The sequence below is a fragment of the Podarcis pityusensis genome (assembly GCF_964106645.2).
Source record: "Podarcis pityusensis genome assembly, chromosome: 16".
In the NCBI taxonomy this organism is placed as follows: domain Eukaryota; kingdom Metazoa; phylum Chordata; class Lepidosauria; order Squamata; family Lacertidae; genus Podarcis; species Podarcis pityusensis.
The window spans coordinates 845,285-872,801 of NC_138041.1; the positions used below are offsets into that span (position 1 = coordinate 845,285).

Consider the following 27,517-nt stretch of genomic DNA (forward strand, 5'->3'; position numbering starts at 1 on the left):
TGTCTCTCAATTCTTTTATTGCATTTATATAATATATATATTTAAACTTTTACAATAATTTTAACTTGATAACATCCAAGTTTTAATTTGGTTCTTGTCTTGTTTAATACATATAAAATTAGGCCTCTAAACAGCGATGGGAGGGGGGGAAGGGCAGTTGTTTTCGAAAACAAATAAGATTATTTTTTAAAGGGAAGGGGAGCGGGGGAAATGAAACACAAAGAACCTTCGGGCAAATGGAGGGGATCCCACGAGAACCCCTCTCCCTCCGCAGGGCACGAATGAGCCCCCCTCCCCACCGCAAAAGGGGGAGGGGAATCAGCCCCATGTCTCTTCTCTGCATTTAAACCTCTCTTAAACAAAAACAAAAAAACCCTTTACTCTCTGAAAAGGTTGGGCGAAGGGGCGTCCGAGGGGGCCAAGGCAAGGTCTAGACTGCAAAAGGGAGCTCTTCATGCCGCTAGAACTCTGCTGAAGGAAGAACACAAAAAACAGGAGGCGGAGGGAGAAGAACGCCCCCCCCCTCTAAAAAAAGAAAATGTAATCAGAAATAAAGCAAAGAGTCCAAGTTTGCTCATCCTGAAAGCAGGCAAGCAAGGGCGCTCCTCAAAAACGGGAGTGGGGGGGGCGGGAGAAAAAAGCACAAAACCTCCAAAAAAATGCCCCCTTTGGGGCTCACACCAACATCTGAAAGGAAAGGAGGAGGGAGGCAGAACCCGAACTCAGCTCACTCAAAAGGAAGCTTCACAGGGAATGGCGGGGGGGGGGGGGGGCAACCAAGCCCCTTCCCTCCCACTCCCCCCACCCCATGCCTCTGGGGAAATGAGGGGGTGGAAGGGGGCAGGCCTCCCTCTTCCCCATGCCAAAACCGAGGCAGAGAGAGGAGGGGGAGAGCAGAAGGGAACCCCAGGGCGTCCCATGTGTGCCCCCCCCTCATCTGCCCCCCTCAAGCAAAGTCCAAGTGCAATTAATGCCAAGCAGGTTGCCCCTGGGGGAGGGCCAGCGACAAGGAGGGCGGGGGGCAGGGGGGCCTTTCCTTGGTGTTTCAGTAAAAAGCAGGGAGGGGGAATAGATGGCAATTCAAAGTGGTGGGCATCTTGTTGCCGATTCAAGTCTGCACACTCTTCACGCCCCCACCTTTTCCTCATCCTCGGAGGGGGGTCTCAAGAAGGCATGCACTGCACCCGATCCGGGCCTTCCTCGTCATCGTCCGACGTGTCAGAGGAGCTGGGGGATTCGTCCGAGTCGCTGTCCGTCGCCCCTGTGCCTGGATCTCTTCGGCGCTGGGGGAAAGGGAAGAGTAGGGGGCTGTGACCATGTCCCATATTGGAGGGGGGGGAGAGCAGAGGGGGCTCAGCGCACTCAGGATCAGCCCATCGCCAAAACAGGCTCACCCACGGCTGTGTCATTCAGGGACGGGCTTTAACTCGGTAGCCCCACGCCCTCCCAACCGACCAAAACCCCCATGGGGTGATCTTCAAGACCCCCCGTTCCCGGTCTTCCAACACACCATCCTCCCCCCCTGCCCCCCCCCCCAGTTCAGCCTGGCCCGTCCGCCCTACCCGGTGGTGCCGCCTCTGTCGGAAGTGGTGCATCAGGAACCAGAGCAGGTGGCTCTCGTACATGTCTGTGTGGTGCAGGCTGTCCTCATCCCGCTCTCGCTTGTTCTTCTTTATCACCTGAGGAGGAGGAGGAGGACGAGGAGGAGGAAGAGACGGTCACTAGGCTGCCCAGGGCCCATTCGGAACCTAAGACTGCTGCACTGCACGGGGTTGGACTAGATGCCCCTGCTGACTCAGTGGCCCGTCTAGTGAAGAGGGACGGCCTTTTATCTGTCCTGCACCTTCCAACCCTCCGCTTCATTGAATGGCCACTGGCTCCAGTACTGATGAGCTTCCCACAAGCGCAGGAAGCCACAGGAAGCCTCCCAGAGAGGCGTGGAAGGACAACCCAAGCCACCTCCTTCCCAGCCAGCGTCTGTGGTCCTCCGGACATCATCAGCATCAGCATCCTTTATTATTTATACCCCACCCATCTGGCTGGGCTTCCCCAGCCACTATGGGCGGTTCCCAACAGAGTATTAATAATATTAAGAATATGATAAAACATCAAACATTAAAAGCTTCTCTAAACAGGGCTGCCTTCAGATGTCTTCTAAAAGTCAGATGGTTGTTTATTTCCTTGACATCTGGTGGGAGGGCGTTCCACAGGGCAGGCGCCACCACCAAGAAGGCCCTCTGCCTGGTTCCCTGTAACTTCACTTCTCGCAGGGAGGGAACTGCCAGAAGGCCCTCAGAGCTGGACCTCAGTGTCCGGGTAGAACGATGCGGGTGGAGACGCTCCTTCAGGGATACTGGACCGAGGCCATTTAGGGCTTTAAAGGTCAGCACCAACACTTTGAATTGTGCTCAGAAACATACTGGGAGCCAATGTAGGTCTTTCAGGACTGGTGTTATATGGTCTCCTCCGACATCCACCATCACCCTCACCCCTGGCCCCCCTGGGAGTCCAACCAAAACTGGAAGCCCCCATCCCACCCGCCATGCTAGCTTCCCCCAGACTGCAGGGCGGAGGAGAGAGGGTCTTGGCCAGCAGGGGCCCCTTGAGTCTCCATGGGGCTGAGAAGGCGGCCCTCACCTCCTTCAAGCCGGTGAGCTGGGTGGGCACCTCCGCCGTCGGGGCCCAGACCTTGACGTCGTGATCCAAACCGCTGGTGGCCAAGACTGGGAGGTGAGGGTGGGGCTCCAGGCAGTTGACCTGAAAGAATATCCAAAAACCTTTTTTTTTCTGGAGCGGAGTTATGGCTCTGGGTCACCCCAGAAACAGCTGAGAGGGCAAGAAGGTAGAAGAGGAGTCGCTGCTCTGTCCCACGGCCTGCATTCCTGCCCCTCCCAAAGTAAACATGCTGGGGGAGGCAGAAAAGATGGTGTGTTGTGTCCCCCCCCCCCCCAAGGATAAGGAGGGATGGCAGATTTGCTTCAGGAAAGAGGTGGGCTCTGAGGAGATTTCACCCCTCCCATATCCAAGAATCTGCTGATGAGTCTGGTGATTTTCCAGAGAGGAGGGGCGGTGTTCTGCTCTCTACTTATTCTGCTCCAGCCTAACATCAGTCAGTCAGGCAGTCAGTCAGTCAGTGTGCCGGAGAGAGAGAGACTGAGTGTTAGAGATCGTGTGTATAGATAAGGTTGCTGCTAAGAGCAGCTGCAGACACTCAGTGCAGTTCAGCATTTTCGTTTAGACCTCATTTAGCTCTGTATATAGTTGTGTATTATAGTTGTAGATAGAATAAAGAAGATATTCTACAGAGCTGCTCTCCGAGTCGTTTATGCTCTGCTGTACTCTGCTGTGCTGCTGTCTTCTTGTGGAAGTGAATCCGGTGCTCACAACTCCAAGCTGTGAGTCCACAGCACTTTGACCTGTTCCTGTGCAGAAGGTGGTCTCTGGAAGTGCTACCCAGCTCGCCTAGCCCAGTCGGGGCTGAAGTGGATGAGTCCAGTTGGTGGCACTGGCTCAAGGGCGATGCTGACAGGCTCTGCGCCCATTTCTTCCAGGAGCCAACAGGACAGGCCTTCTGGTTGCCGCCCCCTGAATTCTACCCACCCCCTTAACCAAGCCTGTCCAGCTGTGCCCCCCTCCAAGTCCAAGCAGCCCTCCGGCCAGCCACGCCCCTCACCACGCCTCCTCGGTCGCCTTCCATGAACTGCACCACCTGGCAGGACGACTTCTCCCACAGGAAGATGTGCCCGCAGTCGCTGCCGCTCACCACAAACTCGCTCTTGGGGCCGTAGAAGTTGACGCCCTTCACTGCAGGCAGAGAAGTGGTCTGGGTGAGTGCCCAGCAAAACCGCTGCCCCCCCAGCGCCACCTCCTGGCAAGAGAACAGCAGCCCCCCTGCACTAGGGGGACCAGGAGACCCTGCCTCCCCCTTGCACTTCCCTTCCTTCCCTCCTTTCCCAGAGGAGCAAGTTTCCCTTGCTCAGGGGGCGCCGTGGAAGCTGTGACTCTGGGCCCTGCGGCCATCAAGGGGGCCATGTGGGGAGAGAACAGGGGCAGGGGGTGATTGGGGAGTGTGGGGGTGATGCTGGGGGACGACGACGACGACTTTGGAATCCCTTCCTCACTTGCTTATCTGCTTGGTCTCTGGCAAAATCAATCTCATTTTGGCCAGAGAATGCATTTATAATTACATTTACAGGAACACTACAACTCACATGTGATTTACTTATGAAACTGCAGCTTTGCGTGGGTGGAGGGGAAATAAATGGGGAGGGGGGGACCCGTTGGAAGGGGCCACGTGAGATTTCATGGGAGCCACCCACAGCCTTTCAAAAGCCTCAATCTACCCAGGTAGCGATAGTCACACAGAGATGTGGGGCATTCTGGGTCGTCCCGACTTTGTGCGATTTCCCCTTTGCATGCAGCCCCCCGGAATATAACCCTCATGTAAGTTGTGAGCCTACTGCCTGCCTACATATATATATCTAGATCAGACCTGTCCCTTCTTGGAAGTTTTCAACATTAGCAAAAGCGCCTGGGGTTTGAGCGAGGCTAGGCCAGGCGCTCTGCCAGCCCCTCAGGCCATCAAGGTCAGGGGGCATTTCCCCCTGCCAGGGGTGGCCGGGGGGGGGGGGAGGAGGCTGCTCCTGCACCTGTGGCGTTGTTCCGATGCCCCTTGTATCTCTTCAGGTACTCGGCTCCGTCGCTGTGGGACGCGTTGAAGAGATAGATGTCCTCGTCGTTGTAGCTGGCCACAAGCTCTGCAACAAGACACATTGGGGAAAGCTCAGCTGCATCTGGGAAATGGCAGGAGGGGAGAGCTTTCTTTGGCCTGGGGGGGGGGGGAGAGGCTGGCCAGCAGATTCTAAGACATCACAACCTCCCAGCCTTCACCAGGGAGGGGGGCACTGGGACAGGGCAACCCCCTCCCTCCCTCTGTTGCACTTCCTTGTCTGTGACACCCTGGAAGGTGCCTCTCCCAGGCTCTCCTGGTCAAGGGCTGTCCTGGCACCCAACACAACAGAAGAGGAGCCCTCCTAGCTTGGTGGCCGACTCCCCCCCCAGAGAGCTCCCCCTATGCCCCACGTACCTGACCCATCGTGGCTGTAGACCAAACAAGTGATGTTGGCTTTTGAATCGCTGTTCACCTACGGAGGAATCGGGGAGCAGAGGAAAGCTCAGCAGAGCACCTTCCCAAAGACCTCCAGCCCCAGATAATAATAATAATAATAATAATAATAATAATAATAATAATTTATTTATACCCCACCCTCCCCAGCCAAGACAGGGCTCAGGGCGGCTAACACCAGGTGTAAAAACAATTGATTAAAATACAACTTAAAAACAGGATTAAAATAAAACATTAAAATGCAGCCTCATTTCAGTAGAAACTCAAATCAAAAACTTTTTTGGGGATGAAAACGTCAAATCTTCACCAAGGCCAACTATCCAGACTGGTCCTACATGGACCAGGAAAAAAGGCAGGGAAGTCCCCAAATAGGAGTTCCATCACAGAAGGAGAAAGGAAAAAGGAAAGAGGGGAAGGGGATCAAGTTGATTCCAAGCCAAAGTCCAGGCGGAACAACTCTGTCTTGCAGGCCCTGCGGAAAAAAATCAGATCCCGCAGGGCCCTGGTCTCAGGAGACAGAGCGTTCCACCTCCTTAGGGCCCAGGACCTCTAGAGTGTTGCTATTTATGGCTCTTATGCCAAAGAGCCACGTGGGCTGAGCACAGAGGCAGCTTTTGCACTTGGGGCAGGCAGGCCAAGATTTCAGAGAGAGGCGGCCCCTAACAATCCAGCATCCCACTCGCTCGGGGGGGGGGGTTTCCTTGGGGGCATCTAGCCAGCCCCTGTGACGACACGAGGCTGGACTAGGTGGGCTGATCAGATTCAGCAGCCAGGCGCTTCTTGCGTTCTTATGGAACCTCCAGCGCCAGGGGCAGTCTGTCCAGATTGCTAAGCTGTTTGGAGCATTTTGGCACTGGGAGGACAGGAGGCTGGACTGGGCGGGTCCCCCTTGGCCTGATCCATAAGCCAGGCTCTTTGTGTGCTCCTTGAAGAACCACCGCAGGGCTGGGGGACGAAGGGCAAAGACCCTGGCAGGGAAGAAGGAACATGGACCCCAGGAAGGCCCTTACCAGGTGGTGAGGGCAGAACTTCTTCAGCACACCGTTGTTCTCGTTCTCATTGATCTTCCGCTGGTCGTAGACCCTGGGGAAACGCCAGAAGGGAAAAGGGGGTCAGCTTGCAGTTTTAAGAAGTAAGCAAACAATTGTGTTGCAAACAATTATCAGTGATATCCAAGGCAACACGATGACCAAGTACAACAATGCCAGGTCAATATAAACTCTTTATATAATCTATACAGAAGATTAAACAGTATGAAATATATGAAACATGCACTCTCTGCAAAACCAAATAAACAGAAATCTTATAAATCTCCGAAAGTCACAAAATATGCACTCTTGATGGGTTCTCTTGAAAACATAGAACCAAATAAACATAAGTCTTATAAGTCTCTGAAAGTCTTTGTAGACTATGCAAGTCTCTGAAAGAAGCAATGGGTCAGATTCTTTATTTGGTTTTGCAGAGAGGGCATGTTTCATATATTTCATACTGTTTAATGTTCTGTATAGATTATATAAAGAATTTATATTGACATCGCATTGTTGTACTTAGTCATTGTGTTGCCTTGGATATTACTGCAGTTTTAAGAAGACACTATGCAAAGCAGCAGCCTCGTTTACTTCTACACGCGTCCCCTACTTACGCAGGGGTTATGTTCCATGCCCCCGTGCGCATAACTGAAATCGTGTTGTGTGGGGAGCCACCCACCTAATAGGGAAGGCGCCCGGGGAGAGGGGGAGAGAGAGACTCATGGGTGCCACTGGGGCTGTTGCCTGTAAGTTGCTCAGGGCTGCTGCTGGCTTCCCTTGCTCACGCCTGTTACCCCAAGGTCACATCGCAGTGGGCAGGTGGCTGAGAGCAACATCCAGGCACCCGCCCAGAGCAAGGAAAGGCCTGCCATTTCAATTTCTTTATTTAAAAGCAAATAAGGCAGGACTGTATCGGGAGGTTTTTAACGACTGATGTTTCATTATGTTTTTTACACTCATACCTCAGGTTACAGCCGCTTCAGGTTGCGTTTTTTTGGGTTATGCACCCACCAAAACCCGGAAGTACCGCAACGGATTACGTCCGGGTTTCGGCGGCCGCGCATGCGCAGAAGTGCTAAATCACACTTTGCACATGTGCAGAAGCACTGAATCGCACCCCGCGTGTGCGCAGACGTGCTGCTGCGGGTTGCAAACGTGCATCCAGCATGGATCCTGCTCGCAACCCAAGCGTCCACTGTATATGCGATGGAAGCCACCCAGAGTGTCTGGGGCAACCCAGTCAGATGAGTGACGTATAAATAATAAAATTACTATAATAAATTATTATCCCTTTGCACATTGGGGAGATGTCCGCAGGGGGCACGGGAGGAGGGAGACGCGGGTGCCCAAGAGGGGGGCACAATGGACCCAACAACCAGCCAATAAGATGCTTCCCTCCCCTCAACCCCACAGGCCCCCAGAACCCCAAAGTGGGTCAATGCCTCACCCCAACGCCAGCCAGGACAACAGCCTCCCCTGCCTTCACTTGAACTGCGGGGTTCTGGGAGACGGGGGGCGGGCTCAGTGGTCCCTGAGATGTCGCCAGGCGGGAGGGGTCTCACCTGACATACTCGTCTCTGCCCCCGACAGCAAAGTGGTGGGTGTTGGCCGGGTTCACGTAGATGGTGTAGAGGCCAACCTTCTTCTCCTTCTCTTTCGTCACAACCAGCTTCCTGAGGATGCAAACCAGAAAGAGAGGGGAGGGGGCTTGAATTCCCCTCAGTGGAAAGAGCCTCCTCACCCCCCTCCTCGCCAGGAGCTGGGAGAGACTATGACCTTGGGCCACTCACTGCCTCTCAGCAGAAGCTACCTCACAGGGTTGTTTCGGGGAGAAATAAGCTCTGTCACCTTGAGCTCCTTAGAAGAAGGTGAGATATAGAGATAGAAGGCTAGATACCGTATTTTTCGCTCTATAAGCCGCACTTTTCCCCTCCTAGTACGTAAGGGGGAATGTGTGTGCATCTTATTGAGCGAATGCAGGCTGCGCAGCTATCCCAGAAGCCAGAACAGTGAGAGGGGTTGCTGCTTTCACTGCGTAGCGATCCCTCTTGCTGTTCTGGCTTCTGGGATTCAGAATATCTTTTTTTTCTTGTTTTCCTCCTCCAAAAACTAGGTGCGTCTTATGGTCTGGTGCATCTTATAGAGCAAAAAATATGGTACACACACACACACACACACACACACACACACCTCCCCCCACAGCTTATGAGTCCCGATGGAGAAAAACCACCCGCCCCTTCAGGCTCCAGCATGGAGACCCCAAAGGACCCAGCCGTGTCCTGCTCAAAAGTGGCAAGGAGTTGCTTCTTGGCTCCGGGCTTCAAGGAAGAGAACCAGGGAGGGGGGCCCTTCAGTGGAGCCAGGAAGGCAGAGCGGGAGGAAAACAGCTGCCACCCCAAATGCTCGGCAGCCTGGAGGGGGGGGAATCTGAACCCAAATCCCCCCACCCCAGAGAAGAGCATCCCTAAAGAGACGCAGGACATGGAGGATCTGGCCCCAGTCTCAATGGGAGCAATGAAAGCTGAGACAATTAAAGAAAAAAACCACAGGAGAGGGGCGGAGCGGCCGGGGGGGTGCGCTCCACATCTGGACAACTTATTGAAATGAAACCAGCCCACCTTTAAGAAAGAGGAGCCCAAACCGTGGCTCCAGAGAGCAGGAAGAGGTTGGGTGGACTGATCTAGAGAGGGAGTGTGGAACAAGGGGGGCTGGGGATAAAGTAGAGAAGGGGGCAGGAGAACTACTGGGGGGAGCAGGCCAAGAGTTAGAGCAACGAGAGGGGGCCCCACACACTTACGAAGCTGGCCGGTCTTGTCTCAGGTCAATGGTGAAGACCACGGCGTCTTCGCCAGCCGAGAGGAAAGTGCAGGGGGAGTCTGGCTCGAGGGCCAACTGAGAGAGAGAGAGATGGGCTGTTTTGAGGGAGGGAACTGCAGCAAGGCCTCCCCCCATCACCCCTTGTGTGCCCTCAGACAACACTCCCTTGGGACCCGCTGCCCAGCAGCCGATCCCCAAGAAGCTGCCAGGCCAGAGCAACTCAAGGGCCAAAGACTTCCTAGCAAGATGGAGGCAGTGTGGGTGAGCAGCTCCCGGGTCTGAGAAATTGGAGCAGCCTTGCAGTTTGGGGAGCTTCTGGACCCGGCGCTGTCCCTGGAGGATCAGGCAGCCTCGGTGGCCAGAAGTGCCTTTGACCAACTGCAGCTGGCAGCTACGGCCATTCCTGACCAGGAAAGCCTGGCCACCCCAGTTCACGCACCGGTCACTTCCGGACTGGATTACTGCAAGGCACTCTTTGTGGGGCTTCCCTTGCACTTGACCTGGAAGCTGCAGCTAGTGCAGGGTGCTGCGACACGATTGCTGACAGGGTGAGGCCTTTCCAGCATGCACTGCCCGTGCTCTGAGATCTCCTACCAGGTCAAGTTCAAGGTGATACTACCAGTCAATAAAGACAACCTGGGACCAGTTTACCTGCAAGATCACCCCACGTGCCCACACAAGAGCTTCCATCGACAGAAATGGCACTACCAGGCGTGCCACATAATACCAACACCACGTTTGTAAGAAGTCCATCGTTTAGTGTGGCAGAACCTGCCCTTTGGAACTCCCTGCCTATTGATGCCAAGCAAGCACATTCACCATCCTCTTTTCAGGGCCTGCTAAAAGCATTCTGTTCAGACAAGCCCACCAGGTGATTAGAAATTTAACCCTGTTTAAGTATTTCAACTTTTGCAAGTTGTACTGCTGCAATTCTTTTTATTTTATGGTTTCATCTTTTTGCAAACCGCTTTGAGGCCTTTTTTTTACAATCAAGCGGTGTACAAATGTTTATGAAATAAAGAAAAATAAATAAAGCGGGGGAAATCCCCCTCCGAGCTATATAAACATCCCTGAAGCCCTTTTGCAAGGATGGACTGCATCACTTCCCAGCCCTCAGCGCCGCTGACACCAGGCAGGGCCTGATTATTTGGGGCTCCTGCGCAAAATGGCACCTTCGAGAATTTCCCCTGGCATCAGTGAGGCCCCATAGCACCCCACATCGCTGCTCCCTTGCTCATGAGCCCCGCATCAAACACTGGAGAGAGCTGAAAGAGGAAGATGGAGGGGTGCTGTTCTTTCCCACTTCCTCTTTCGTCTCTAAGGGACTTTTTCCAAGGCTCACAGAATTGGAGAGATGGAAGGGACCCCAACCTCATGCGAGGCGGGAAATCTCAACTAAAGCATCCGTGATAGATGGCTTTCAGATCAATTCTACTGGGTCAAACCTTCCCCACCACCCCTTAGGAAAGCAAAGTGTACAGATGGGCCCAAGCTCTCGCCCTCTCGCTTTCTGTGCCCCCTCCCCCAGGACTAGAAGCCCGCTGCCCGGCCTCCCTCCGCCCCAGCCGGCCCACTCACCTTGTGCGACGCCCCCTTGTGCTGGGCCACCCGCTTGGTGGTCTTGCAGCACTGGGTGGCGGAGAGCTCGGCTACGCGGACCTGGCCGTCCCGGGCGCACATGGCGAGGGTGGAGTCCCCGCTGTTGGGGAGGAACTTGGCCTGGCAGGGCAGGAGAAAGAAAGAGGAGGCCCTGAGACTGCAGCTGATGGACAAGGAGACCCTCCCCTCCTCCGCACACAAAATGACCCCAGAGTGACTCCCCCCCCCCCTCCAGCCAGCAAGGGGTCCTTCCTGGTCACAGGAAGCACGGCAGAGGAGAGATGCAGAAGGGGGGCGGGGAGTTTGGTTTCCCAGGCTTTGAGTGACACCCAGGGAGGAGGAGCTAAAGGCCTGCCCAGGAGCAGCTGCTAGAACAGGAAAGGCCCCTAGCAGGAGTGTGGGCCCACCCCCTCTCCCAAAACCCACCAATCAGCAGCCCAAACGCCTGGAAGTACTGGCTGACAAAGGAAGGGGCCCCGTGGGCCACAGTCGGATTGAGCCCTGCCCTACCGAAGAGCACAGGGCTCCGTGAACGTCACGGGAGTTGCATATGGTGCTGCCTCTGAAGACGGTTTGTAAACTTTGACTGCTGCAGAATTTGGTGGCCAGGTTGCTTACAAGGCGGTCTGAGCATGCAACGCCCATGTTGGCCAACTGCAAAGGGTGCCTGTTAAGTTTACGGGCTCAATTCAAAGTGCTGGTTTTGACCTATAAAGCCTTGTGAGACTCAGGACCCCAATACGTCATGGACTGCATCTCCCCATATTGACATGAGAGGTCCAGAGGGTGGCAACATGAGCACAGGGCCTTTCCTGCAGTGGCTCCAGCACCAGGCGAAAACATTCCTCTTCACCCAGGTCTTGAGCTGCTAATCCATCTATGGCCTTTCAAATTGCCTACTCCCCCTTTCACTATTAGGTAAAGGTAAAGGGACCCCTGACCATTAGGTCCAGTCGTGACCGACTCTGGGGTTGCGGCGCTCATCTCGTTTTACTGGCTGAGGGAGCCGGCGTACAGCTTCCGGGTCATGTGGCCAGAATGACTAAGCCGCTTCTGGCGAACCAGAGCAGCGCACGGAAACACCGTTTACCTTCCCGCCAGAGCGGTACCTATTTATCTACTTGCACTGGCATGCTTTCGAACTGCTAGGTGGGCAGGAGCAGAGACCGAGCAACGGGAGCTCACTCCGTCGCGGGGATTCAAACCGCTAACCTTCTGATCGGCAAGTCCTAGGCTCTGTGGTTTAACCCACAGCGCCACCCACGTCCCTCCTTTCACTATTACGATACTATGAATTATTTGCTTTGTGCTGTAACCAACGAACCACAAGGCTGGGCGAAGGAGCCCCCCTCACCTGGAAGACGTTGCTCTTGTGGCCGCTCTCAAATTCCAGCACCGGCTGCCTCCGCACCCAGTCCCAGACCACCACCTTGAGGTCGTCGCTCCCGCTGGCCAGCCAGGTGCCGCGCTGGTTAAAGTGCAAGGTGTTGACGCAGCCCGTGTGGCCCTCCAGCCCATACTGGAGCCGGAAGCGCTGCACAAAGACCTGGGCGCCACAGGCCTCGTGGACGAAGCGGGCGCAGGAGCCCAGAGCCCTCTCCCGCAGCGCCTGCACTGCCCGCCAGCGCGGCCGAGGCAGCCCCGTCGTCTCCGAGGCCACCCAGTCCTCCAGGGCCCGCTCATCGTCCGAGGAGTCCCGGTCCCGGTTGGGACGCTTGCGCTGGGCTCGCCGGCGGGACCGCTGGGCCTCGGCCGCCTCCACCTCTTCTTCCTCCTCCTCCTCCTCTTCCTCCTCCTCCTCCTCTTCCGAGTGGGAGCGGTCGTAGGTGCGGTTCATCTCGTTGATGGAGTAGTGGCCCGTGTCGTCCATGCTGTCCGAGTCCTTCTCCTCCGCCGAGCTCTCCGTGTAGGTGCGGTTGGGCCCCACCTCGTCCCCCGTGAGGCTCAGGCTCAGGTCGGAAGCCTCGACCTCCACCCCCGAGGACGTCTCGTGGCCCTCCGTGGCGCCAGACATCTCCTCCGGGCTGCTGGATAAGCTTCCTGTGCAGGGAAGAGAGGCAGCTGGTGAGGCCGCAGGAAAGCGCCTTCCCCACCCCAGGTTTCCGTTCCCATCGGAGCCCCTGCTAGACTGCTCCAGGCAGCACAAGTCTGGGACCGCCCCCAACAACGCAGAGGTTTATCAAACTACAAGGGGATGGCTCAAGAAGCAGCAATTGCATACCCTTGAAAACACTCCTTCTATCGGGGATGGCCTCCTCTTCCACCAAGCGCACGGCTTCAGGAGGGAGGGAGGGGGCACCCGCCAGATCAGCCGAATCAACCCTGGCGATCAGTGGGGTGACAGATGCGACAGCCACATCGCTCTCACATCCGCTCAAGATGCACCAACAGTTCTTTTTCTGGCATCCTGCCTACCCCTCTCTGCCTCAGCCTGGAGAAAACCGCACCAGCTTGATATCTGTGGATACTCACAGAACTGCAGGTCCTGTAGGGACCCCCCATGGTCATCTAGCCCAACCCCCAACAATGCAGGAAAACTCCAAAGGAACTGCACTGGATTACGGCCATGTCTCTAAGGTGGGGCTACCCTCAGGGTTGGTCCAGGGGTCACAACTGAAAAGCAACTGCCAGCATTTGACACCTGACTTGTGGGACTTGCCCTGGGTGCCGTTCGTCTAACGGGCCAAATTCAAGGTGCCGGTAGTAACGCATGAGGCCTTATACAGCCCAGCACCAGGTCATCTGAGACTGCCTGATCCCTTATCCACACCACAAATCAGGGCAGTCTGTGGGTGAGTTTCTCCTCCAAACCCTGGAGATCTCAGAAGCTCCTTCAGCCAGTAGCTCAGAAGAGCAGGGCCTTGAGGGTGACTGCCCCCGTTCTGTGCCACAACAGCCCTGCCTAGGTGCCCACTTTTTGCCCCAAGAGGCTTTCCTCGCAGGATAAATGGGTCTTTGTCATGACTATCCACTTGCTAGTCTTGTTTTAAACATCTTAAGCTGTTTTCCGTTACCTTCTGTGTCAATTGAGAGGGCGGTTTCGAAGGCAATCGATAAATCATTGTTTGTTTGAAAGAGGGAGTCATCTCCACGCCGTCTGGGCTGAGTCAGAGCCCCAGCTCCTCAAGTCGGTCAGAAGGGGCTGAGCTGCAACCCAGAATGTGCCGGGGGGGGGGGCGGCTAACTCAAAAACCTTCCCCTTTGCTCCGGCTGTGGGGGAAAGCTGCTGAGGGAGGATGGATCCACTCCCTCGCTGCCAGCTGGATCCGCAGAGCTGCCAACACTCTTCCCGCCCACCCAAGACGCGTCATGCCGCTCTGCTTGCTTGCCCTCTGTGCCGCCAGGCTCCATCCGCTCGGCATGAACTCTGCTGGGGCTGACACTCAAGAGCAGAGCAAGGCCGCCTCGTGCACCCGGTCGGGTCTGGCCAGCTCAGGACTCTCCGTCCTGACAGGCAGCAATGGCTCGCTGGGGTTCTAAGCGAGGAGAACTTTCCCAGCCAAAGAGGACTGAGAGCAAGTGCTTTGCTGTTGAGCTCTGAAGCTTCCCTCAGAAAATAAACATTCCCCTTCGCCCTGACTTGGCTGACGCTGCCTTAAACTGAGTCGGGGTCCCTGGGCTCCACCTAGCTCACTGTTCTCTACACTGGAAGCCAGCAATGGCTCTCTGGGGCTTAAGGCAGGGGGTCTTCCCCAGCCCCAGCAGGACTGAACCCAGGACCTTCTGCATGCCAAGCAGGTGCCCTGCAGAGGAGCTATGACTGCCCTTCCCCAAGGCAAGAGGAAGAGCCACATGAAACTCTTGTCATGTTTGCTGGAAGGTGGGCAGAGGAGGATGACTGAGATGATGAAGGGTCTGGCGACAAGGCCTTGGGAGACGGCATGATGATGAAGCCTCGTGAGGAGCGGCTGAGGGAGTTGGGGATGTTTAGCGTGGAGAAGGGAAGGCTGAGAGTGGCATGGGAGCCATCTACAACTCTCTGGAGGGCTGGCCCAGGGAAGACAAGCTTGTTTTCTGCTGCTCCAGGGGAGGAAACCAGAAAGGAGATTCCGACTCAACGCTAGGAAGAACTTTCTGCTTGATAGTGGAAAGGACTCCCTCGAAAGGTGGCAGAGTCTCCTTCGTTGGGGGTTTTGAAGCAGAGGCTGGGGAGGGGGCACCTGCCAGGGATTCTCCAGCATTGCAGGGGGGTTGGACTGGATGACCTCCAGGGGTCCCTTCCACCTCTAAAATTCTATGATTTGTGGACGGGATGGCAGCAAATGGAGCTCTAGAGACAGAGGGTTGCTGCATGCCACAATTCCAGGGAAGAGGCCAGACTGTGCCCCAGGTCAGCTGGAGGGGCAGATAATGCGACAGAGCTGCTTGGGGTGGGTTTAGAAATGGGGAGGATGAGCAACGAGACCCACAGGTTCGGTGAGGGGGGCACACGCACCTATTGCATTCACCCCCTCCACTGTGGAGCCAGATTCAGCAGCTCTCCAGGGACTCAGCTCAGGAGTTGCTGCCGCCGTCGCCACACAACTTGGGTTTCAAAACCCAGAGCCAAAGAGATCATGTTGCACTGCCCAGGCCTGGACACTGCGCTCAGGAGTGGGCATGTGCCAAACCAAAAGGGAGGGCTTTTCTTCTTCCACCCCAGCCTTTGCGGCTCTGACTTCTCCTGGCGACTCTGCATCCACAACGGCCTGAAACACGAGCTCAGAACCTCTCTCTGGTCAAGCTGCAGGGAATCCTGAGCTCACTGGACAAGGCGGGCGAGAGGGATCCTCTCCTGTGTCAGAGACACACATGCAGGAGGCACTCCAGGCCTGTGTCAGGAAGGTTTGTGGGAATCTAGCCCACGTGCAAGTTGTGGGTCTTGCAATTCAGGGACCCGCAAGTCCAAAGAGACGTGGCTGGAAGCCACTGGAAAAAAGCACACCAAGAACTCAGGCCAATTTAAGTTTCTGTAGTCCCTCCACCCTCCTCCTCTTACCGTTGGGTAAATCTGTTTTCCCATCCGTGCTACTTCCTGCGTCTGACATTGCGTTTTCTCGTGAATTCGCCCTGAGAGGTTCGGTAAAGAGAGAAAAGGAGGAGGCTGTAAACATCGGAGCCAACAAAGGGGACCCAACTGTGTGGAGGAAGCTGCTCTACATGGGGTCCAGCCTCTGCTGGGAGGAGAGAGGGGCACAGCCTGCTGAAACTGCCCCCCAGGCAAGGCTAAGGGGTGCTGGCCCCCAATGGAGCAGAGCAGGACCCCAGAGGCAGGCTGATCCATGGCCCCAAGGAGGATATGAAGCCTCTCCTCCCTCCAGTTGGGGGCCATGATCTGTGCAAGGCTCCCTGGCCAAAACGAGGGCCCCAGCTCCCCATTCGTTCCCAGGCCCCGATCCGAAGGCCCAAGGGTGGCCTCGAAAGTGCTTGGGCGTTGTTTGGGGCCAGGGCATCCCCTAAATCAACTGGCCCACCAAGAACTTCACCTCGGGCCTTCCTAAAGCACCCTCAGGAGTACGCCTGCTTAGCGGGGAAGAACTGACTAGCTGAAAAGCTGGAGCAACGGTTGCGAACGTGAGGAAGCCAGCAGGAGCCGTGACATTGCAGCCATTCCTCCTGAAGCCCCCCCCCCCCCCCGAGACCCTGGGCCCAACTGCCCTTCCCCAACGGTCACTCTGTCTGGCACGGAATGCAAAGGACGAAGGGGGCCTCCAAGCCTCTTGGAGTGGGACGCTCCCTCGGCACACACACACACTCTCCCGCTATTTCTCTGATGAGCTCGTTTCCTCCTACGTTGTGGGGCAGCCAACCGCCCCCCTCCAGCGCCCCTGGGGTGCCACTCCAAGCTCCCTGGCTGGGTCAGCAAAACTTCTCCCTCCCAGAAGCCTTCTCACACTCCGGTTCTCTCAGCAATAGAAACATGGAAGCTCCAGGCCAGAAGTTCCCAAAGTGGGAGAGGGTGGCTCCTCCCTCGGGGGGGGGGGCAGTGGGATTGCCTAGGGGGCACTAAGAGGGGCTAGAGGGGCAAATGACTTTTGGACTTTGAAAAGCTGAAATTACTGGATGAAGTCCATACGTTTTTGTGAATCAATTACGTCAGTTTCAACTAGATTTTCAACAAATTGTGACTGTTTTTATTGTGCCGTTACCTTCCTTAACAGGTTATGCAAACCAATACTCTGAATAATACTTTAGGGCAGGGGGTATACTGGGGGTGAGTTTATGGGCCAAGGAGGTTTCGGCCTAAAAACATTTTGGGTCCACTGACTGCTCTGAAGCTTCCTTCCTCATTCAAGACTTTGAATACCTAAGATGTGTGTTTGGAAAACATTGGAAATGGAGTCAGGCCCTTGACCCGCCTTGCTCAGGACTTCCTGTGCTGACCCACAAGGACTGCCCTGGGTCTCCCCTGGTGCCACCTGGAGGTGCCAGTGGCGGCTGACTCTGGGACCGTCTTCCGGCAAAGCGAATCTGCTCTGAGCTCATGCGCCTCCCCTGAAAGTGCCTCTTTGCACCCCGTCAGCTGTCACTTTTGCATTAGCACAGAGATGACAGAGCCTGGGAGGCAGCAAGGCAGAGGGCAGGCCCGGTGCCACCACCACCTCCTCCTCCTGCACCCCCCACCCCCCCGCAGCTGTTTCCCACAGAGCAGGGGGTCAGGTGAGTCATCACAGCCGCCCATCTCATCTTCCTTCAACAGAGGCTCTGGTGGTGCAGACCAAGTGCCAGGCGCCATCTGCACGGAGAGGCACACAGAGTGAAAGGCACAGGCCTGGCACTGTTCCAGCGCTCCCCAAAAGGAGCACAGGCCCCAGTTCCTTATCTGGGGGCGTTCTGCAGGGAAGGTGTTGTGGGGGGGTACCCCTCCCGGTATGCCCAGCGGAGGACCTTAAGGTCCATAAATAGCAACACCCTAGAGGTCCCGGGCCCTAAGGAAGTTAGATTAGCCTCAACCAGAGCCAGGGCCTTTTCAACACTGGCCCCGGCCTGGTGGAACGCTCTGCCTCATGAGACCAGGGTCCTGCAGGATCTGATTTCTTTCCGCAGGGCCTGTAAGACAGAGTTGTTCTGCCTGGCCTTTGCCTTGGAATCAACTTAATCCCCTCCCCCTCTTTCCTTTTTCATTTCTCCTTCTGTGACGGAACTCCTATTTAGGGACTTCCCTGGCTTTTTTTCTGGCCCATGTAGGACCAGTCTGGATAGTTGGCCTTGGTGAAGATTTGACATTTTCATCCCCCAAAAAACGTTTCTGATTTGAGTTTCCATTGAAATGAGGCTGCATTTTAATGTTTTAATGCTGTATGTTAATCTTGTTTTTAAGTTGTATTTCAATCAATTTGTTTTATATCGGTTGTTAGCCGCCCTGAGCCCGGTCTTGGCTGGGGAGGGTGGCGTATAAATAATTTTTTTATTACTGTTATTACTATTATTATTACCTGTGGCCAACTCCACAACTTGCAGGAACTGCCTGAGAAGAGGTTGAAGGCAAGAACTTCTCCTCCCCACCGGCACATGACAACGCAAGAATGTCAGAAGGGCCGGGCTGCAGGATCAGGCCAAGGAGGCCTCCCTAGTCCAGGCTCCTGTTCTCTCAATGGGCAAATGCCCCTCGCACCCTAGGAATCCAGATAGCCTACACCTGGACCTGGAGGTTCCATATAAGCACCCGAAGAGCCTGGCTGCTGGATCAGGCAGGGGGGACAGACGACGACACCTAGCCCAGTGTCTAACCCAGGGGTCTGCAACCTTTAAGACAAAAAGAGCCACTTGGACCCGTTTCCGAAGAAAAAAAAACTGGGAGCCACATGCGGCTCCAGAGCCGCGGGTTGCCAACCCCTGGCCTAACCAGATGCCTCACAAAAGCAGGACCCGGGGACAAGAGCACTTTCCCTTCCTGCAGTTTCCGAGAAGTAGTTCAAACAAGCAGCTCCTCAAGGCCAGGCGCTCTGAGCTCCAAGGCACAACTAGAAGTGCCGGTTGTTACCTGGAGAGCCCTAAGCCGCTATGAGCCTGGCTACCTGGGACCTCTGCATGAGCCGACCTGAGGAGCGTTACAATCTGCCTCCAATGCCCCCTCTCCCCCCAACATCTGAATGACCAGAGGTGGCACCTTGCCATGCACCGTCCGCCAAAAGAAACCCCAAAGCAGCAGCTCTCTCCTATATCTTGCTGGCCCCAGACACAGACGTCCTTCGCCCGAGACTTCAAGCATGCATCCGAAAACAGCCAGCTTTCATTCTTTCATTGCCATCCTGGTTTATGAAGAGGCAACACCGCTGGTGCTGTGTTTATTATATACAGTAGTACCTCCGCTTACGTAACCCTCTGGGATACGCAAGCGGCAAACCCGAAAGTATTTTACAGCGTTTTGCCGTGTGTGCATGCGCAGAAGCGGTCCTTCAGTTGTGGAAACCTCAGGATCTGGCCGGACCTCCAGAACGGATCCCGTCCGCAACCGGAGGAACCACTGTATTGGATTTCATCCCGCTCATGTACAAAGAACGCTCCTGCATTTGCCAGCTAAGTAAATCCATAGCTGGCAGGAGAAGCGCTAAGTTAAGCTACAAGGCATGGGGGATTTCTTGCTTGTTTTCTGAAATAAGAGGCCCACCAGCGATCGAGAGCAGACAGAGGGAGCAGCCCAGCTCTTTGGTGCCTGGCCATAAACTCTGGAGACCCCGTGGTGGGTAGCCTTCAGCCGTTTCTTTAACACTGTGGGGAAGGAAGTTCAGAGTGAGGTCTAAGGGAAGTCACTTGGGCTCAAGAAGACGACAAAGGGCAGGAGGTATCGCCTGGCTCTGAAGAGGCTCCTGCTGGCCTAATTGCTAGAGAAAGTAGCTATTATCTGGCTGATTCACCCTCTTCTACAGGCCCGGCTGTCACATGGAGATGAAAGTAAGACAGGCATCAGAGTTGCTGGCTGGAGGGCAGGTGACAAAGAGGCAGCACAGAGGAAGGCCAAGCAAGCATAGAGTTGAGCCCCCCCCCCCCCGGTTCATTTAGTCCACCCCCTGCCATGCAGGAACCCCAGCTTCCACCTTCCCTGGTGAAGAGCCATGTGGAGCAACATACACTTGGGGGGAGGATTAATGTCACCGACAAGAGGAACTGGCCCTTGGTTTCAACTGAAACTAATCCAAAGTCACAGCATCCGAAGACCCGGGACCCTTTTGAGCTGACCTGCAGCTCCTCCTTTGCCCCTCCCTCTGTTTGTCTGGGAGGGGGCGGGATCAGTGGAGCCAGTCGGCCAATCCCCACAGAGACTGGGGAAGCTGGGACCCTGGACAGCTTCACTCTGAAGAAGTGCCAAGGGAAAGCCCAGAGGAAAGCGGGGGAAAGGGAAGCTATGGCTTGCGCAGGGAGCGATTAGAGGAGGTGGAGGCAGCCCGGCTGAGGCCGTGAGACATCCTGGCTGGGCCCCAGAACTGCTCATAAGCAGATAAGGGAGGGAACAGGCAGGAGGAGGGCGGCCACTCAAGGTCACCAGCCGCTCCGAGGGCTTTTGGCTGCTGGAAGAATTAAAAAGGCCCAGCCAGGAGCCCTGGCCTGAGCTGAAGGAAACCGGGGAGGAGGGAAGCATCACACAAGGCAGCCGAGGCCAAAGCCACGCTCCCCTCCAGGGGTAATTCCCCAGGTGGAGTCAGGGCCGTCCCCTGTGCTCAACCCCAGAATCAAGGGCAGGTGGGATTCAAAGCCCCCCTACTAGGGGACGTAGCAGCCTGAAATTCACCTCCACCAGGCAGCAGGAGAGGGAAAGAGAGACAGAGATGGTCATCGCAGGGATGGGGAACATTCTCAGCCCAGGGGCCGCATTCCCTTCTAGGGAACCTTCTGGGGGCCAGAAGTGGGCAGGGTCAGAAGCAAAAGTGGGCGGAGCAACAAATGCAAATTGACCTTTAGCAAACCCTCACCGTGATCAACTCCCACCCAGAAACCTATGCCCCCACTGTGGAAGGATGTATGGATCCAGAATTGGCCTCCACTGTCACGTATGGATTCACCGTTAAGACCATTTTCATGGAAGATCATCTTACTCGGCTATGAGCAATCGTCAAAAGACTTTCTACACACACACCCGACTCGACCCTCCATGCAGGCAAATGAGAGGCATTACCAGAGGCCCAGGGCATATTTCAGCAAGGCAAAGACCCTCAAGGAGGGTGCAAAGCACAGGTCAGTGAGGGCAGAGTCCCAGGGGCTGAACAGAGAGGTCTGGGGGGTCCCTGAGCCTGAGGTTCCCTATCCATGCTCTAAATAATAGTACCGGAGTTTGCTTCCCCCCCCCTCTTCGCTCCAATTTCCTTTTCCTTTTGTGAATTTTAGACCACAAGCCCGAGGACAGGGACCATCTTATCACCAGTATTTGTAATTCACTCTGAGAACCCCTTTTGCTGAAGACTGGGATATAAATGCCTTGGATCAAATGTACGCTTCCAGGTGCCATAAGAAAGCTGCAGAGATCGCGCAGGACAGTGCTCACCCCGGAAATGATCTCTTTCAGCTTCTGCCTTCTGGAAGAAGGTCCAGGGTTATAAAGACTAGGACCAGCCGCCTGAGAAACAGTTTCTATCCAAATGCGATTTTGGTTTTAAATGCAGTGTAAGGAGTCCCTATGGGAGTATACTGTATTTATTTATGGGGTATCAGAGTTTTTAGGGGGCTAAACAGGCTGGGATAGCAGGCTTGTTGGTTTTTGAATGTCTGATGTAGATTTTTTCAATTTTGTTGTTCTGTATGGGACAATGACAATAAAGATTATCATAAAAAAAATCATAAAAAATAAGCAAAATAGGGAGGAACCCTAGCAAAACATCACAGAATTCAACATCCACAGAATTAGCAGATTACAGAAACCATGCACCATGCACCCTGGATGGCTTTAAAACAGGGCAGGACAAATTCACAGAGGAGGAGGAAGAGGAGAGGGCTATCAATGGCTGCTAGCCACAACGGCTGCGTCCAGCCTCCACAGTCGGAGGCAGTAGTCCTTCTGAATACCAACTGAGAATGCTCTTGTGCTCCAATCCTGCCTCTGGGTTTCCCCCTGAGGCATCTGATTGGCTGCTGTGATTACAAGATGCTGGACTAGACGGTCATTGGCCTGAACCAGCAGGCTCTTCTTACGTGCATACAACTCTACTGACGCAGGATCTGGTAAGAGCAGCATCACCAATGAAACACTGAACAACAACGCACACCCCTCATTCGGTGGTAGTCACTGGACAAAGGCCTCCGCATCGATTAAGGCTGTATTTCCATTCCAACACAAGATGAACGCTCCCAATTTTCTAAGCGTTTAACTTGAAATAAGTTGGACTGATCAGCAATGGGGCTTCTCCTGAAGGACACACTTATCTGGGAGGGATGCCAGGCCACCCCCCAGCAGCACTGGACACCCAAAAGTTCTGCTCACTGCTCTGTACTTTTGGGCAGGGACTAAGGAACCTCAAGGCAGAAACTTACCTTTCCCCGACTCCCTTTTCAAGCAGAGTAGATCCAGGAGCTCTCTGGGAACTGGTGCTGTAGAACTGACGTCAGACTGGGGGAGAAAGCAGAAGATGGAATTTGAAGTGGGGCGGTTTCAATCCTGCTTTTCCTGAAAGGTCTCCACATTAGTGCAAAGGATCTTTTTAGTATCAGGGTTAAGGGTGGCTGGTGGAGAAACAGGTAAACAGTCACACATTTATTTGTGTGGCGTTGCCTCTCTCAGCTGGAAGACTCCTCCTGTACTGCAGGAGGTTGGACTAAATGGCTCTTTGGGCTCCTTCAAAAACTACAATTCTTTGATTCTATGACTTTCAAGGCTCAGGCAGTTGATGGGCCACCGATGATGCCCCTTAGCGCCCCTGTTGCTACAGGGATCAAAAGCGGCTGTGGGAGCTCATTTTGCAAATAAAGACATGAGGAGAAAGTTACAGGGAGTGAAATTCACACATATGGTTAGAACGAGTCTTGTGGCACCTTAAGGATCAACAAATTTACAGCCACACCTAATTTATCTCAGTTTATTTTGCCCATGCACTAATAAGTTTGGGGTAGCAGATAACGGATTCTCTTGCTCCCTCTTCCCTCACTTTCTTGAGACTTGGTTTCACCGTTGCATTGCTTTGAACTTTTCCCTTTCTTAAAAGCAACAGACGCAAACACACAGTTTTTATATACAAGCATGTGCAAGCAAAAACATGAATGTTTAAGTATCAACGCTCACTTATGTAAGAGTGGCTGGAGTAACCCAATCAGATGGGCAGGTTATAAATAATAAAAATATATTATTAATACTCTGGTTTCTCTTCAGACCATATAAATCGTTTGCCTTGTTAATACTATTTATCTGCACGAAACGGTTTGGTTCAAATGAACTAAAGGCCCCACTGAAAAGACTGGAAATTTACTGCCTTCCAAATCATTTGAGATGCACATTTGTTTATTCTTAAAATAAATGGTATTTCAGAAATATTAATAGTCTGCTTGGCATCCCAAAAAAATATTGAAGCAGCATGCGAAAGGAAAAAAAGAGGCATGCAAGTCCCAGCAACCAAAGTAAATCAGCATGAAAATACGTTCTGGGCTTCACAGGGGAACGTTGGACTGGCCCTCCAGTGGAAGGAGCCAGAGACCTCCTAACAGATGGCACCATTTGGTGCCAGGGTGCCACACAACTTATTTAGATATATAATTGTTTTATCTATATTATAGTGTGTATGTGTGTATGCTTTTTATTGTATCCATAATTGAGCTTTACAAAGAAGTGCAGTCAGAGAAAGACAAGACGTGATGATACAGTTCATACAGCGTCCCACTGGCTGGCCTTGGGGCCAGACCCTGCCTTTCAGCCTGACCCACCTCACAGGGTTGTTGTGAGGATAAAATGGGGAGGAGAGCCCTTGAGCTCCTTGGAGGGAAGGAGGTGGGATAGAAACGTAATAAATAAACAATGTCACTAACATTTCATCCGGACCCAAAACTTTCCTGCCACTTCGTTTGACTGGCATCATGGTAAGGATTATACTATACCTCTCATACCAGAAAAACGTCTTTGTAACTCAAAACATAGTATGAAAAAGGGGTTTGAAGATTCCTCTGGCAGCAATAAGACATAAGTTACTTAAATAAAAAATTATTTTATACACACCAATGGGCAGCTCTCTCAATTTTACGTGTGTGTGTGTGTGTGTGTGTGTGTGTGTACACACACACACACACACACACACACACACACAATCTATCTATAATACTGATAGAGACAGATGTGGATAAATGTTGGGGCTTTGTTTTAAACAGGGGGACCCAGCCATGGTTTCTCCATCCCGCAATGAGATTTGGGGGCAGCCTGATGCCTGCAAGGAAGAACCATGAGCCTCATTCAGTCTGCAATCACCACCCGGAGGATGAATCTCGAGTGCAGACCTCAAGATCCTGAATAATTCCATTTAATTTTTTCTTCCCCTCCCACCCACCTTCAGCTCCTCCGTTTCATTTAACAGTCAGTCTCCATTCTGGTTAACTCAACCACTTGTCTGCTTTTTGTGACATTTTGGTTTGGTCCTGATCAAGATCCTGCCCAGGTGTGGACTGGGAAATTCTTCTTATGGACCAACAACTATTGCCTTCAGACTTTGTACACTGCTGCTTCAAACTCTTGTTTTATAAGTCATTGTATAAGAAAGTTTTCTCACCCTTAAAAGTGGGATATAAATCTGTTTATGTGTGCAGATCTCTGTGTGTGCATTCTCTCTCTCTCTCTCTCTCCACTCACACATATACAGATATACACACAGAAGCAGAAAAGATGGCAAATCGCAAACAAATGTGCTCCTAATTATTTCATATCCATGTACACATCACTAAATATATTCAATCCTAAATTATGCATTTTCATAACTTCCATGAAGTTGAGAACCATATTGTGGATTTCACTGGAGTCCAAGATTTGAAGGAATCTCTCTCACAGCTGGTCACCTACCTCACCAGGTTGTTGTGAGGGGAGGAAAAATAGGGAGAACCATATTTTCTACTTTGGACTTCTTGGAAGAAAACTGAGGTGCTGATGTATTAATAAAAAAACAGCATTGGGCTGAGAAAGCTCTGAGTTGTATTTAACGAGAACAGTGGTTCCCAATTGGTGGTCTGCAGGCCCCGGGGTGGGGGTCCACGTAACCCACCAAGGAGTCCAAGGCGTAACAAAAACTACCTAGAGATATCAAAAATTTCAGAAGCAGGGGGATCCACGGATTGGCTTTTGAAAAACAAGGGGTCCTCAGTACTTAGCTAACTGGGAACCACTGAACTAATGGATCTAAGTTAGCCATGCCCATTCATCTGCTTCAAATCCCTGTTCAGCCAGAACTCTCACCCATGAACTTTGGACTAGTCTCTCCTCTCTGGGCCTAACCTAACTCACAGGGTTGTTGTCAAAATAAAACAGGGAGCTCCTGAGCTCCCTGGAGGACAAAAGTGTAATGAACGAATAAAAAAGATAAGATAGGAAAAAATAATGTAAACAGACTTAAGCTAAAGAGAAATACAATTAAATATGAATAGCTAAAAAAGGTAAATATAAACATATGATAAATATAGAGAAATGATGTAGCTGGCAGAAAGATAAAATATAAATGGACAGCTTTAGCTAAAATGATAGAGATTACATATAGGAAGATAAGTACAGATAAAGACGACAGATGAACAGATAAACAGAAACTAGTTACAGGTTAAAAAAATTCCTTCCAATAGCACCTTAGAGACCAACTAAGTTTGTTCTTGGTATGAGCTTTCGTGTGCCTGCACATGTGTATCTGAAGAAGTGTGCCTGCACATGAAAGCTCATACCAAGAACAAACTTAGTTGGTCTCTAAGGAACCACTGGAAGGAATTTTTTTTATTTTGTTTCGACTACGGCAGACCAACATGGCTACAAAAGAATTTCAGAAATAGACTGGAAAGAGAAGCTGCTGAATTGCAACTTATTACCAAACTTAAAATCATGGAGAGACCTGGTTTGAATAGAGACATTGGATTCTTATCTCATTATACATGATAAAGCTATTTTTGGCCACTCAACAGGTTTACCACACCTATCAGCCAATCACCCATTCCCACCCCCCTTCTGAGTAACACCCCTCCCCACCCTCCCACTATATATAAGGGTCTAGTGACTTCTGTTTCAGTGTATCTGAAGAAGTGTGCATGCACACAAAAGCTCACACCAAGAACAAACTTAGCTGGTCTCTAAGGTGCTACTGGAAGGAATTTTTTAAACAGAAACTAACAGAGATAAACAGAGGGAGGTGACATAGATAAACATAGATATCAGTGAATAAATATGGATATAAATACACAACAGAAACTGAACATAAACTGAGATAAAGTTACGAGGGCGGATGAAGAGAGAGACTGGCCCTGCTTAGAAAAAGAAATGTATATTTTTAGGCTCCGCCTCATTTTGGCGACTGGAAGCGGCTGCAACCTGTTCTTAACATTATTGTGTTTTAATTGTTGTGACCTTAAGGGCAAGTGAATAATAGCAGCGACCACGGCGAGAATGGGCAAATGCCAGAAATAAGCACAAGCCGGGATGAAGAGGCGAAGCAGGAACGGGGGCAAAGGGGGGAGAGGCCAGAAGAAGCGGGGAAGCGAGGCAAGAGAAGGCGAGGCGCCCCGAGGGAACCCCAGGGCCACGCGGGGGGGGGGGGGCAACTCCGAAGAAGAGAGATCTAGAGAGGGGGGAGCCCCTTTTCGACCCCCCCGGCCCCTCCCCCCTCCTCTTGGGGGGAGGGGCTCTTCCTGAAAAACGCCGCCTCCCCTCCCCCACCCCGCTTCTTCCCCCCCCCGGAGGGGCGTTTTCTCAACCCACTTGGGGGGGGGGCGACACCATAAACCAACCAACCAACCAGCCACCCTCCTCCTTTCTGCAGGGCATCTTCTATGGCGAAGGAGGGGGGAGGGGACGGGCCCCCCGTTTTCTGCCCTTCCTTCCCTTCCCGCTTCAGGGGAGGCCCTGGTCCTTCTGGGGGGGTGAAAGGAGACGGGGGGGCGACACCATAAACAAACAAACAGCCCTCCTCCTTTTTGCAGGGTATTTTCTAGGGGGGGAGGGGAGCAGGACCCCCCCCCCGTTTTCTGCCCTTCCTTCCCTTCCCCCTCCTGGGCCTTCTCGGGGGGGGGGGAGCAAGCGCCCGACCCCCCTCACCTCTGGAGGCCGCTCCGCCTCCCCCTCCGCCGCCGCCTCCAGGCCGGGGGGCCGCCGCCGCCACCTCCGGCGCCGCCGCTGCCGCCATGGGGCCGCCCAGCCGCCGATGCTCCCCGGACGCCGCCGCCGCCGCCGACCCCGAGCAGCGCTGGGTGTTTTTTTCCCTTTCTGCGCTTTACGGCCCCCCGACCACGACACCTTGCGACACTTCCCGGGCAACCGACCCCGAAGGAGGCGGGCGGGGGGAGGGAGGGGAGGGGAACGCGCACGCGCGAGGGAAGTGCTTCCGGGTTGGGAGGGGAGAGCCGCCGAGAGGAGCGCGCAGAAGGGCTCTAGGGGGAGGGAAGGGGGGCCATAGAGAGGCGCGCGCAGAGCGGCAGCTCCTCAATAACAATAAAAGCAGTAATCAAAAAATATCGTATTGTTTTATTATATCGTATAATATGTTGTTGTTGTTCAAGCACCACCACGATCAGGCTCCCCCATTTTTATTTCTAGGTTCCAGGCCTCCTTTCAAGGCTTCCAGCTTGCTTCCTGTGGCAGAGAGTTCCGCAGTTCCACTCTGTCCCGCCTCAAGGAGGCCCTTCTGTCATTTGCCCCGCATTCAGCTTCCCAGAATATCCATGAGTTCACAGCTGTCCATGGAGACACAGCAGCCTGGCTGGTGAATCAAACCAAAGGGAGGGGGGCATCTAGTCCAGCATTTTGTTCTTACTATGATCAACCAGATACTTATGGGGAGCAGGAGAAGAGCGCTCTGCCTCTCTTTCAAATCAGAACCAG

General features: G+C 53.4%; 1 protein-coding gene and 1 long non-coding RNA gene across 2 annotated transcripts in view; one reads left to right on the top strand and one right to left on the bottom strand.

The window, feature by feature from the left end:
- DCAF8 (DDB1 and CUL4 associated factor 8) lies at positions 1–26,884 on the bottom strand. Its single transcript, XM_080986022.1, has 14 exons — positions 26,735–26,884; positions 22,012–22,087; positions 15,548–15,618; positions 11,924–12,609; positions 10,549–10,689; positions 8,951–9,045; positions 7,716–7,826; positions 6,136–6,208; positions 5,087–5,144; positions 4,650–4,757; positions 3,674–3,804; positions 2,638–2,757; positions 1,563–1,679; positions 1–1,283 (listed from the first exon to the last, which is right to left on the bottom strand). The coding sequence occupies exons 3-14, from the start codon at positions 15,594–15,596 to the stop codon at positions 1,164–1,166; spliced, it is 1,809 nt and encodes a 602-aa protein (XP_080842148.1). The 5' UTR covers positions 15,597–15,618; positions 22,012–22,087; positions 26,735–26,884; the 3' UTR covers positions 1–1,163.
- The window catches only part of LOC308465851, a 204,064-nt gene that overhangs the window by 25,399 nt on the left and 151,148 nt on the right, over positions 1–27,517 (top strand). The window lies entirely within an intron of this gene.

Excerpts from the sequence above, each read along its gene's own strand:
- DCAF8 (XM_080986022.1), bottom strand. The coding sequence starts at position 15,596 with ATGTCAGACGCAGGAAGTAGCACGGATGGGAAAACAGATTTACCCAAC. Across the intron at positions 10,690-11,923 it reads ACAAGAGCAACGTCTTCCAG|GCCAAGTTCCTCCCCAACAG; the intron begins GTGAGGGGGGCT and ends CTGCCCTGCCAG. Across the intron at positions 1,284-1,562 it reads GACAGAGGCGGCACCACCGG|CGCCGAAGAGATCCAGGCAC; the intron begins GTAGGGCGGACG and ends CCTTTCCCCCAG.